The 12,001-nt window shown below is 40.4% G+C and overlaps 1 protein-coding gene across 1 annotated transcript in view; it reads left to right on the top strand.

The window, feature by feature from the left end:
* The window catches only part of LOC593810 (MAM and LDL-receptor class A domain-containing protein 1), a 30,065-nt gene that overhangs the window by 7,245 nt on the left and 10,819 nt on the right, over positions 1-12,001 (top strand). Inside the window, exons 2-11 of the mRNA XM_793272.5 lie at positions 1,865-2,047; positions 2,488-2,756; positions 3,030-3,117; positions 4,112-4,258; positions 5,513-5,778; positions 6,336-6,426; positions 7,926-8,090; positions 10,015-10,283; positions 11,056-11,146; positions 11,769-11,963. Of these exons, the coding sequence (XP_798365.4) occupies positions 1,865-2,047; positions 2,488-2,756; positions 3,030-3,117; positions 4,112-4,258; positions 5,513-5,778; positions 6,336-6,426; positions 7,926-8,090; positions 10,015-10,283; positions 11,056-11,146; positions 11,769-11,963 (1,764 nt within the window). The remainder of the gene's footprint in view (positions 1-1,864; positions 2,048-2,487; positions 2,757-3,029; positions 3,118-4,111; positions 4,259-5,512; positions 5,779-6,335; positions 6,427-7,925; positions 8,091-10,014; positions 10,284-11,055; positions 11,147-11,768; positions 11,964-12,001) is intronic.

The following is a 12,001-nucleotide window of genomic DNA, read 5'->3' as shown; positions in this document are numbered from 1 at the left end:
TTGTTGTTATATTCACGTCGTCATCGGTTAAAACAAAGCCAAAAGCCAAAACATATTTGCATTCGATCACTAGCTTGTCTTGTCAAGTCGGTGTACTATTATTTAGAGCTAGATAGGAAATAACGGAAAATTCAAGACTATAATCATGATAATAACTTGCCTACCTATATTTATCTTCTCCGTCATACACTCATACAATACACTAACAAATTCATACACAAATATCGCGTGAACACATTTTCATTTAAATTTCACTTTTCACAATTTTTCTTTTGAGGCCGCCATCCTAGTCAAGTGTCGCTTATGATTGCGGTCTCTTGCACTTTTCCACAGATAGTTCAGATAAAACTTTAAATTTATAATAATATTTTATAGAAATATTAAGTTCGTATGATTTGTATATGTAAATCACATTTTAACATTTTGATATTATTGTTTGCAGGCGCGGATCCAGGATTTCTTAGGGGAGGGGGCCCAACTTTTTTTTTTTTTTGCTCCCGAAAATTTGAAAATCGCGCCGGCCGAAAAGTCGCTCAGTGGGGGGGGGGGGGGGGTAGTGAGCACATTTTTTTTTTTTTTTTTTTTTTTTTTTGCTCCCGAAAATTTGAAAATCGCGCCGGCCGAAAAGTCGCTCAGTGGGGGGGGGGTGGGGGGGGGGGGGGGGGGGGGGGGTAGTGAGCACTTTTTTTTTTTTTTTTGATCCTCAAAAAAAATTTCAATTTGCACCCCCCCCCTTGAGCGCCAGGGGGGGGGGGCCCAACCCCCAAAAATCGTAAAAATCACGTGATTTTACATGATTTTTTTCTCAAGGGGGGGGGGCCCGGGCCCCCCGGGCCCCCCCCCTGGATCCGCCACTGATTGTTTGCATATTTGTATTGTATTATAGCTTACGTTTACGTGTTCTTTGTTATTCAGTTATTGTACGAGTGTACGTGGGAAAATGCAGAAAGAGAATAGAATAGAATAAAAATCATACCCCTTTCTCTCTCTCTCTCTCTCTCTCCATGTTTCTCCCTCTTTCATTCTCTCTTTCGTTCATATACACTCCCGCACAATATTTTCCCCCACCTCTCTTTCATTTCCTCTTATTCTCTCCAGATAATGCTTCCTGGTATCTGGATTAGCGTTCTCTTCCCCTTTCTCTTTATTCTGTCCACTATCAATCCCACTAATTCCCCCTTTCTTGCACTGTTTGCATTAATCACTGTACTCTGTATTCTATCCCCTTTCTGTGCTGAAGATTCAAACATGGTTACTTTTTAACATGACGTTTAATTAACAGGGTCCAATCTTCGTTATGATGTATGTATTTTTTCAAGGAGGGATTTACTATGACGAGCCCAACTTTACGTTATTTCAAAAAAAATAATTGATGATTTGAAGAAGAGACAAGGAAATGGGATGCTTCATAATGGATAGGCCAAACATCAAGTCCGCAAGAGTTCTTACATAGTTTTATAAACATGTCGCTAGAAATATTGACCATAAATTCACAGTGAAGGAAGAATTCTACATATGGGGTAATAATATAATTGCAGGGCTCCCAGGGAGTAGTACTAGTAGTTGTAGTAGTAGTAGTAGTAGTAGCAGTAGTAGTAGTAGTAGTAGTGGTTGTAGTAGCAGAAGTAGAAGTAGTAGTGGTTGTTGTAGTAGTAGAAGTAGAAGAAGTAGTAGTAGTAGAAGTTGTAGTAGTAGTAGTAGTAGTAGTAGTAGTAGTGGTTGTTGTAGTAGTAGAAGTAGTAGTAGTGGTTGTTGTAGTAGTAGAAGTAGTAGTAGTAGTAGTAGAATTAGTAGTAGTAGTAGAATTAGTAGTAGTATTACTCTCTTTCACTGATAATGGATCTTCTATATGATATATTCATAGGTCATGGGCAAGCGGACTTGGACCCACAGGTGATTCTCTCTTGTAACTATGAGAATGAAACGGATCCGTTCTGTGGCTTCACGCAAGATACCCTCGATGACTTTGACTGGACCAGACAGGCTGGTACCACGTCTACAGAAAATACAGGACCAAGTGTCGACCATACCTATGGTTCGACAGAAGGTACGTATACACATCAGTATCTAGTGGGGTATATGCAGCTCCAGACAGAAATAACCGTCTGGTATATAGGGAATTCTTTAATAAAACTGATATTTGTCAACCTTCCCCGTACAAATAGAGGTGGTCAGTAGAGCCAGACGTAGTCTCAGCGGAACAACCGTCGATATCAGAGACTGAGGCTTTCGGTCAAGATAAAATCGTACTCGTATTCAAATTCGATGGTTCGACTTTTGAGAACGGTTATTCATTCACATGAAATATGAAGAAAATGATTGTTATTGATCAAAACATGTCAAGAATCTTTTATAACATGCTTCCATCTCCATTGGTAGAAAGAGATCTAGAGACAGTACTAGTTAATATAATTTTTACCTTGGTAACATAGCTCAGTCTGCTATCATCATGAACAAAACACTGATACGGCTCCTTGCTCCTTCCAGGTTACTACATTTACACCGAATCGTCCCTTCCGCAGACCCATGGTCACGTGGCCCGACTCGTCTCTCCCATGATGCAGCCGTCGACCACGCCCATCTGTTTCGCGTTTTACTACCAGATGAACGGGGAGGACATCGGTAAGCTCCGGGTACTCCTCCAGACCGCCAACGGGACGGATGACCCGACGCTGCTCAAGCAATGGAGTGGTCATCAGGACGATAAGTGGTTGAAGTCCGGGATCACCATCCAACCCCAGACTGAAGATTATCAGGTAAAATTAGGGATTACACTATTGAATCCCCACTGTCCTACTTGTAGCTACTTGCTCCCTCTATATAGAAAACTTCCCCAATCGGTGCCTGTTGGTCCCCCATGATCCTCTATTTCTTATGTTAATTGAGAACTTAGTTGATGAGATAGCCATCTGTCAGTGACCTCGCTGTGTGGTCTAATCCCTCCTGGCCAAACTAGTGCAGATAAGGCTTGTAGTGTTTACAATCGTATGAAATCGGTTATTTAAGAATTTGTCTTTGTTTTTTGTCAGATCATTCTTGAGAGTGAGGTTGGTGAGAGCTACAGAGGTGATGTAGCTATTGACGATCTAATGATTCTTGATAAAGTCTGCCCTCTAGGTAAGTATGTCATTCACAATATGAAAAAACTACTCCCTCCTCCTCCAACCCCCCCCCCCCTTTTTTTTTTTTTGTCTCGCCTGCGTAGATAATTTCTTTGCCGATGTACCCCACCAGTACTCGACATTATCGTTTAGGATGTATACCTTATGATTGAATCATATTGTGAACTATAATAATCGTGTATTCACGATTTTCAGAAGGGAATAGTCACCGGTAAATGTATCTTAATCACAAAAGTGCACTAACATTTGCTCGTCGAGAATCGTTCCGCGCTTCATTTGGTCTAAGATTCGTCTAAGTATGTTTAACTTCATTTTTCCATAATAATTTTGGTCAAACACCTAGATATTTACATGACTGGACCCTTTTTATTTCGTTATTATCTATATACATATATCAACCATCAATAATTTCTTGTAATCATTTCAAATGCTGTTGAGTGCCTATAAACATTACTTGAAATTGGTTAATATAATTATCTTTTAATTAAAGGGGCACGTTCCCGCCATTGTAGTTATCGCTGCTCTAGTCATCGCCATCTTGGTTCCGAAGATCGACTTCTAATTTGCATACAGCTGTCAATCAAAGTACGCGCGGCCTGGCCTGCCTTCGTCAAGCCAGCTGATCGCTGCCGATCCTGACGTCACGAAAGTGGGCGGAAACAGCAGCCGAATCTTAGAACCGAACTGCGATTGGTATTACTTCGGCACATGTATGCGATAATCGGCATTGTGCGGGCATTCGGAACATGCCATCTGCGTAAGAGCCGTATTCTGTTGGTGTCAATAGGCAGCTAGCACCGTCCGCCAGCGGGTACGTATTTTGAACGCCCTCTGGAATACGGGGAACATGCCACTTTAACCAGCATTATAATCTTAAAAGATCTTCATCAAATTTGCTACAAGCTTCTACTGGGTCTTTTGATGAGGTCAATATACATGTGATGAATACTTATGCTAGTTAATGTCAATCCTGCAACTTACCTACACAGACAACCTCACGTGTGATTTCGAGACAAGTCAAGTATGTGGATTTACTCAGGATACAACCGATGATTTCGATTTCTGGTGGCATGCTGGCTCTACCTCTTCTTCTAGTACGGGTCCAAGAACCGACAACACATTCAAGAACGCAAGTGGTAGGTTAAAGGGTATGGCCGTAGCGTACCCACGGCAAACCCCATGGCATAAAGCAAAAATGATATTCGATTTGGGAGATCATGGACCTATTACGGATGGACATTCATCGTTTTCTTAACGAATTCATTGTGATTGTCTCCGTCAATGTCGTCTCAATAACATTCCGTACATGTTCCTTCCCTTTGGTCTCATCATGGTCGCCGGCAAAAAGCCGGGACAGAATCAAGATAGTGATTTTACACATGTTAATCTACATGCGCAGAAGATAATTACTAGCCTAAATCATGGAAAATAGATGTGCAGTTCTGGCTTATAATCGGAAATTGTTGTTCCGTGTACTGTACATGTACTTTTTTTGAAAAACATGTTGATATTAACAGATAGAGGTTATTTTTGGATTTTTTGGTTGTGATTTAAAATCCCGTTTCCCCCTATTTCCTCATGATATTCCAGAGTTACAACGCACAAGGCTGATACAGATCATGGCCTTCTAATTGTTTTTATAAGATCATAGGTGTGTGCGAAAGTTTGCGAAACAGTAATAATACATTTCATATCACTAAAATCGTCTGCTTTTCAACTTTGCTGCTCCCACTTGAGGATGCTTTTATTTAAGACACACTCTTACAGAGCACACCATCCAAACAAAACCCAAGAGAGGGAAACTGCTCCTTTGTCAATGACCGAAAAAGCTTACGCAGTCGTTATTGTTAAAACAGCTGAATGTTCTCATTAAGATGCACATAATCAGAAGGCGGCGACTATGATTGGATCAAAGAAAGAATCACGTTGAATGTCCATCCGTATTAAGTCCATGGGGAGATCGAGCATTTGCAGGCGCAGGCCCCAACATGTGGTATGACTAGCCATTGTAGCTAAGGAAATCACCATCATCAATTACTTTTCAATAAAAACTAAAAGCAAAACTTTTCAAGCATATCAGGAGCTCTTTCAGCTCAGTGAACTATAGTTGTACAATGTCTGCGCTTTATACAAGTATATTATTATTGTTATGGTTATTATTATTAATATTATTGTTGTTATTATTATTATTATTATTGTTATCATTATTATCATTATTATTATTATATGGATTTTATAGATGTTATTAAACACGGGACGCTGAACATACCACAATGTCTTACGCATCTTACCGAGTAGGCTACTCATTTAACACTTCTGTGTAGAGAATCGATGTAGGATAGATTAAATGTCTCGATATACCCTCACCTATTTTGTTATATATTCGATAGGGCATTATATGTTCATCGAAACATCCTACCGTCAACAAGGCCATGTTGCTCGTATGATCTCGCCAATGATGGCGGGTCACGGTGGTCGACCATCCTGCATGATTTTCTACTATCACATGTTTGGAAGGATTATGGGCGACCTCAACGTCCACATCAAAAACTCGACGTCGGACGACATCGGTGATCCCGTGTGGAGTCTGTCGGGAAATCGAGGCGATAAATGGCGGGCTGCAGAAGTCGTGATCAGCACGCCTTACGATTATCAGGTAGCAGGCTCATGATGCCCTTATATCCATATTTAGCTAATGAGGACAAAAAAATAACTCCTCTTTTTTCAGCCACTATATTTTGCTCCTTTGGTCACTTTCGCTGCCATGGGATATAAAATAAGCAAAACTTCAAAACATGAAAGAGAAAAGACAACAGGACTGCTCCGTCACAGTATCCATCGTTTTTCACGACTAAGTGTGTGACGAATTGAGTGACCACCGTCATTTACTAAGAAAAGAAAATATACTACATGTTGAGAAGATTGCCACAAATAGGGGTTAAATACTGTGTACTCTCTATCTGAGGATTTAAAATTGTTTCTGCGTCAGTGCTCATCCAGTAATATGAGTTACCGACAAAAAGTTACTTTTGATGGAGTTTTTAGGATTGCACCATGTATCCTGAAATATTTATACACAAGTGCCCCCCCCCCCCCCCGTGAAAAACTCTGGAATCGCAATCACGACTTTGCTTTTTCCTTCATTGCTGCGTGAATTGTGATTTCAACATTGTTCTGACAATGCGACCCCATTTGTTTGTCTTTCATGTACAGGTTGTATTTGAAGCAGAGAGAGGCGAAAGCTATCAAGGAGATATAGCGATTGATGATGTCAATATCACCTTCACCGAATGCCCAGGATTTCGTTAGTATTCATTCTTCTCATTATTCAGATAATCGCTCCTGTAAAAAGAAATACAAAACAATAATTTTAGTCAGTATTTGGAAGGTACTCTTCTTTGTGTAACATGCGATTAATTTTGCCCCGTATCATTAATCTGTTTAGACTTTAGAGATTATGTGTATACATTCCTTTCTAAATAATGTTTGATCTGCTTGACATTTTGAACGTATTTTAGTTTGAGTGAAATTGGTATTTTTCATTTTCGAGCAATGTCTAGTATTTTCTTTTAAATGATTGTAGAAATGTTTATATTTCTTTTCTTCCTAAACATGATGAAGTTGCTATCTTATTACGATGCCTTAAAGGAGCTACACGAAGAAAATTCACTAACAACTAATAATTAGAACAAATTACATATGGATGGAAAGATTTTCTCTTGAAAAACACGAACAATTTGCTGAGAAATCATATAGATATCATAGAAAGGCGTAAAATGCAATTGTTCAAAACCCTCCTTAGACCCCCGAACGCCCCTGAACGTAAGTCAAACACACAAGCGTAGCGAGCTCTGAATAGTGACGTCACACACTGGACAAACAGCTCAGTACCGTGTAGCCAGCCGTGTCCCGTATGTGACGTCACAAATATTGACGCTCTACAAAGGACCGCTGAAGGCAGAAAATCTGGATCTCAAAACTAACATTTTCTAGAGTTGAATACTGCGGGCCCCAAAAGTATTTTGAAGAGAAGAGTTGTTGTATTTGATCGGCAAGGCTTCCCCTTCACAATGATATGGGTTTTGCATCAATTCAAAACACTTTTGATTCTTTGTGTGGCTACTTTAAATAAAGGTTTTTACAATGTGTCAGGCGCGGATCTACGGGGGGGTTTAGGGGGTTCAACCCCCCCCCCCCCCCTTGGGCGGCCCAAAAAAAAAAAAAAAAAAAACAAAAAAAAAAGAAAGAAAAAAGAAAGAAAAAAGAACGCACGCTGGAGAGAAACCCTTTCAAGTGCAAATATTGTGAGAAGATATTCAACTCATCTGGTAACTTAACCAAACACATGATAAAAAGGCTGGATATAACTGTGTATTAAGCTGTTACTTGATTTAAAAAGACGTTACCATGCACTGCTTTTTATGGTCTCCATTGTGTTAATAGATGCCAGGAAAACATCACTTACGGGGTTCAAATAAACACCCCAAAAAAAATCGGCTCGCCGCTACGCGGCTCGTGGACGATGCTCTGCATCGTCATTATTTTGGTCAAACCCCCCCCCCCCCCCTTAGCAAAAAGCTAGATCCGCCCCTGTGTGTTGATATCAGAGCTGTTCATTTAATGTAATTGCAACTAGATTGGTCTCATTCGTACATATTTGTAAAGATTAATTCCCGAAGAAAAAAATATGTCTTCTCGATCGCATGCAAAGTAGTTAGATCTCAGGAACTTCTCGAAAGAATGCTATATTCATCCAAATCCATGTGCACCTACTGAAACTTTGTTCACTTTCCTTTTTTCCAGATCACATCAAGAATTTTAGCAGTGTGAACTGTGACTTTGAGGAAGCCGAAATATGTTACTACGAGCAGAACAAGGACGATCAATTTGATTGGACCTGGGCTAACCGCGGTACATGGTGGAGGTTTACCGGACCTTCGGCTGATCACACGCTCGGAAATGAGCTAGGTAAGCGCCAGTAGACAGACCAGTCATGACTGTAATTGTTGAATACGAGAAGTTATTTTGAATTGCGTTATATATCTACGGTGACAAAAATCATATCAAGGTTAAGCTAATTAGTGCATGTGACAGTAGTCTAATGAATGTTTACACTGTTTATTTTGCATACCTTGTCGTATGTTGTCACACTCCTACAGTGCGTCAAAAATCATGCCAGCAGTAGACGGATGTACAACGGGCGCAAGTTATAAAAACGAATACTGGCTGCAGGGGAGGCAGTGACACTGCGCCAATCAATTACATTCAGTCTATGCGCCCCAGCTTTGCCAAATCAGAGAGAAACGAGTTTTGTATCCAGAGATGCAAGGAACTAGCGAAAGATCGGTGTCGACGAAACAACTAGAGTCGTTAAACCACGGCGTCAACTGATTCATTGAATCAATCGAAGGGGTGTACTTATAGCAATATATTGTAAACTAAATCTTCATTCGCAAGAACTTGTCTTCAGTGGAGATGACTATGAAGAAAATGTTTAGTACACAATTCCAGAATGGATCGGAAGAGACGTTTTTAGGATGTATCTATAGAAGCTCGCACAGCAGCCGATCAAATATTTAAGACGTTTTGAACCTCATTGAGAAAACTGAGAAGATGTAATATAGTACGCTTTTTACTATCGGAGACTTCACAAACTTACTAAATATTGATTGGGAGATTCCTTCTGCACTAGGACATGACACTTGTTTTGCTAGTGAGTTTACTGAAGTTCTACAGGATCAATTTTTATCACAACTCTTAAGTCATCCTATTAGAGTGAGAGATGTTCAGAAGTCAAACGTGTCGGACCTTATAATAACAAATCAAGAAAACATGGTAGAACCTCATGTTACATATCGGGCACAAGTGATGACTTAGTAATGGAATTTAGTTTGGTCCTGACAGAAAGTCTACAGGAAACTTAACAAAATTGAATACTTTGCTTTCTTCAACAGAGACTAAGGAGTGAGAAAATGCGCTAAGACTCATTACGTATTCACGATGCTTTCGCGTAAAGTCGAAGCTCGATCCCACCCCAAAACCCCTGTGGATGAATGCCGCTTTCAAGAACATAATACACACTAAACATAAAGCAATGAAGCGCTTTCAGAAGTCACCGTAAGTTAACATGTCAGAGAATTTTTCAAGAGAGCTAGAAATGAAGCCATTACAGTAGTAGCTGAATCGAAGAATACCTTTAAAAGGAACTGACTTCAGAATTAAAATTAAATCGTAAGAACTTCTGGAACAACGAAGATATTAAAATGAAGTTTAAATACAATGAGTCTCTGGAGAATCTGGGTGGAGGTATGGGCGATGGATGGAGCACTGGCCTGCTGGGTCAAAGGGGCAGGGAAGGCGACATCAGGGGGTAGGGGCTACATCAACATGTGGCCGTAATGGCGTGTCCACGGTAGAGGGTAGGGCAACATCCACAGACGAGCGACAAAGACGCGAACAGCACGTACCATGTATCATTCTGGACAGTGGTTGTTGGGACTGTCCAGGCAGGGGCGGAGGTGGTATAGCCCCAGATGCAGAGTCGTCGCAGGGTTGGGATCAGTGTCCTCCGTCCAATCGTTGGGATGCGGCAGGGTCGCAAGGCATGGCTGCTGGACGGATCCGATGTCATCGTCCAACAGTGAGGGGCGTCAGTACATGAATATCCAAGTAATATGGTCAACAGTGCAGAAAGTTCTGTACCGGATACTCATTCTTTTAGATATAAAGACAGCCTGCATTTCTTGTACTTACGTCTGTGTTTTGTGCATAGATATGTAAAAAATATGTGAATGTAAAATAATTCCTTCATTCTCGGAAGGAATTCGAAAACTTAGTCACCATGGTTTTCTAGCAAAACTTATCACTCCAATCTCAAAATTCATTTCACCAGGATTCTTCATGTACATCGAGGCAAGCTGGTCCACGCCACGTAACTCGTACGCGCGCCTGACGTCACCGGAAGTTGGTGCTCAGAGGCGGCCATCTTGTCTCGAGTTTTGGTACCACATGTATGGAGTAGACGTGGAGGAGCTGAATGTTTACATCATGGCATCGGACGGTCCACTGCCCTCTACGCCGACCTGGACCCAGACTGGGGATCATGGTGACTACTGGCATCGGGCAACGGTTAACATCAATATGCTCAATCGACCGTTTAAGGTGACACCTTTGGTTTTATAATAATGATAATGATGATGATGAGGATGATGATGATGACGATGACGATGTTGATAATAATAAATATGATGATAATGATAGATAATGATAATCATAATAAAAACAATAATAATGTTGGATAATTCAATATCACGCGACCCAACAAGCAAGATGCTCAATGCATTCCAATATTACCCCGTTTCTAGATGGGCTACCAATGTTGCTGCTCACACCATTCAAATAATTCCTTTTAACACCTGGGTGGGGAGTGGTAGATAAAATTAATGTCTTGCCAAAGGACACTAGTGCCACACGGAGGCTCAAACACACGACCCTCACTATTCCAGTCAAGTGTTTCAACCACCAGACTACCTCCAGTATGCCCATTAGAGATTCCAAATTGCATTTCTTGATCGATAGTTCTCAAAGCGGGTTTTTCTAGGATTGCTACCTTATTTGTCATATATGGATCCTAAGACTTGGAACAGCCGTTACCTCTTTTAAAGAAAAGTTTTAAAAAAAAAAAAAAAAAGGGGGGGGGGACGTGAAGTACATGTAATTGAAACATTCAGTTCTGGAATTTGATAATCCAATGAAATAAGAGGTGTAATGTTTGTTGGAGTGGGAATCTCCCGTTTTTTTAAATATCTCTGACTGATCTTTAATATGAGGCCTACATCGGTATGTTCTTTCCAGGATGGTATCGATGTTGATCACTTATGCACTCATATCTTTATATAAAAACTGATTATTATTATTATTATTGTTAATATAGGTGGTATTCGAGGGAAAACGTGGGGTATCCAGACGAGATGATGTAGCTCTAGATGACATCAAAGTCTACCAAAGTAGAAGTTGTCCGCCATGTAAGTGCACTGTTTGGAAACAGATTTTAAAAAAAGAACTGAGCTGAATGTATTATGAACGAATGTAGCTGCATATACATCATGAACAAAAATCGATGCAATTCGAGGAAATGAACTATATATAATGTAGATATTATCAAAGTAATTTGCTGTTAAGTTGTGTACACTTCTTCTGAATGAAACATAAGGAAAAGCCCGTCTAACTACCTTTAAAGCCATATAGCACCCTCATGGACTCCTCAATTTCGATACAGTGGTTGACACTTTAAGCATTCATGTAATTCCCTTATGTATTTTGAAGTCATTCGTAGAATACAATCTGATGTTGATATTTTAGTACATGCAATCAATGGTGAATGTGCTGAATATATCACGAGTTTAAACTATTTGGTCAGGAGGGTGATTTACTCTGTATCAATTCTGTCAAATCTCACACGGATAAAGTGTTTTGTAAGAGAAAGTTTTCTAATAAGCTTTAAAAGAATATCTAGGTCCATGTGTTTGCCTTTCAAGCGTAGCTGACACAAGCCTTAATAAAAACCATACCACCATCTGCGGATCCACGGGGACCTTCTGTGTCAAAGATGTTAAAAAGACCTTAAATAATATGTTCTTCATGCAGTTACCACCGATTTTCCTCCGGCAACCACTACCCCTCGACCTTGGAATGCCCTTCAGTGCACCTTTGAGCAGGACTACTGCAACTTCACTCAGGCCTATGATGATATCTTTGACTGGGTTCGCCATAAGGGTACTGTCACCTGGAGATGGTGGTTCGAAACTGTTCACAAGGACCACACTCTGGGCACTAATCAAGGTATAAACAAGTGCTTGTGGTCCAAGTTTTCACTGGTT

The sequence above is a fragment of the Strongylocentrotus purpuratus genome, unplaced genomic scaffold, assembly GCF_000002235.5.
Source record: "Strongylocentrotus purpuratus isolate Spur 01 unplaced genomic scaffold, Spur_5.0 spur5_scaffold_9, whole genome shotgun sequence".
Taxonomy (NCBI): Eukaryota; Metazoa; Echinodermata; class Echinoidea; order Camarodonta; family Strongylocentrotidae; genus Strongylocentrotus; species Strongylocentrotus purpuratus.
This window is presented reverse-complemented; position numbering and strand designations above follow the sequence as displayed.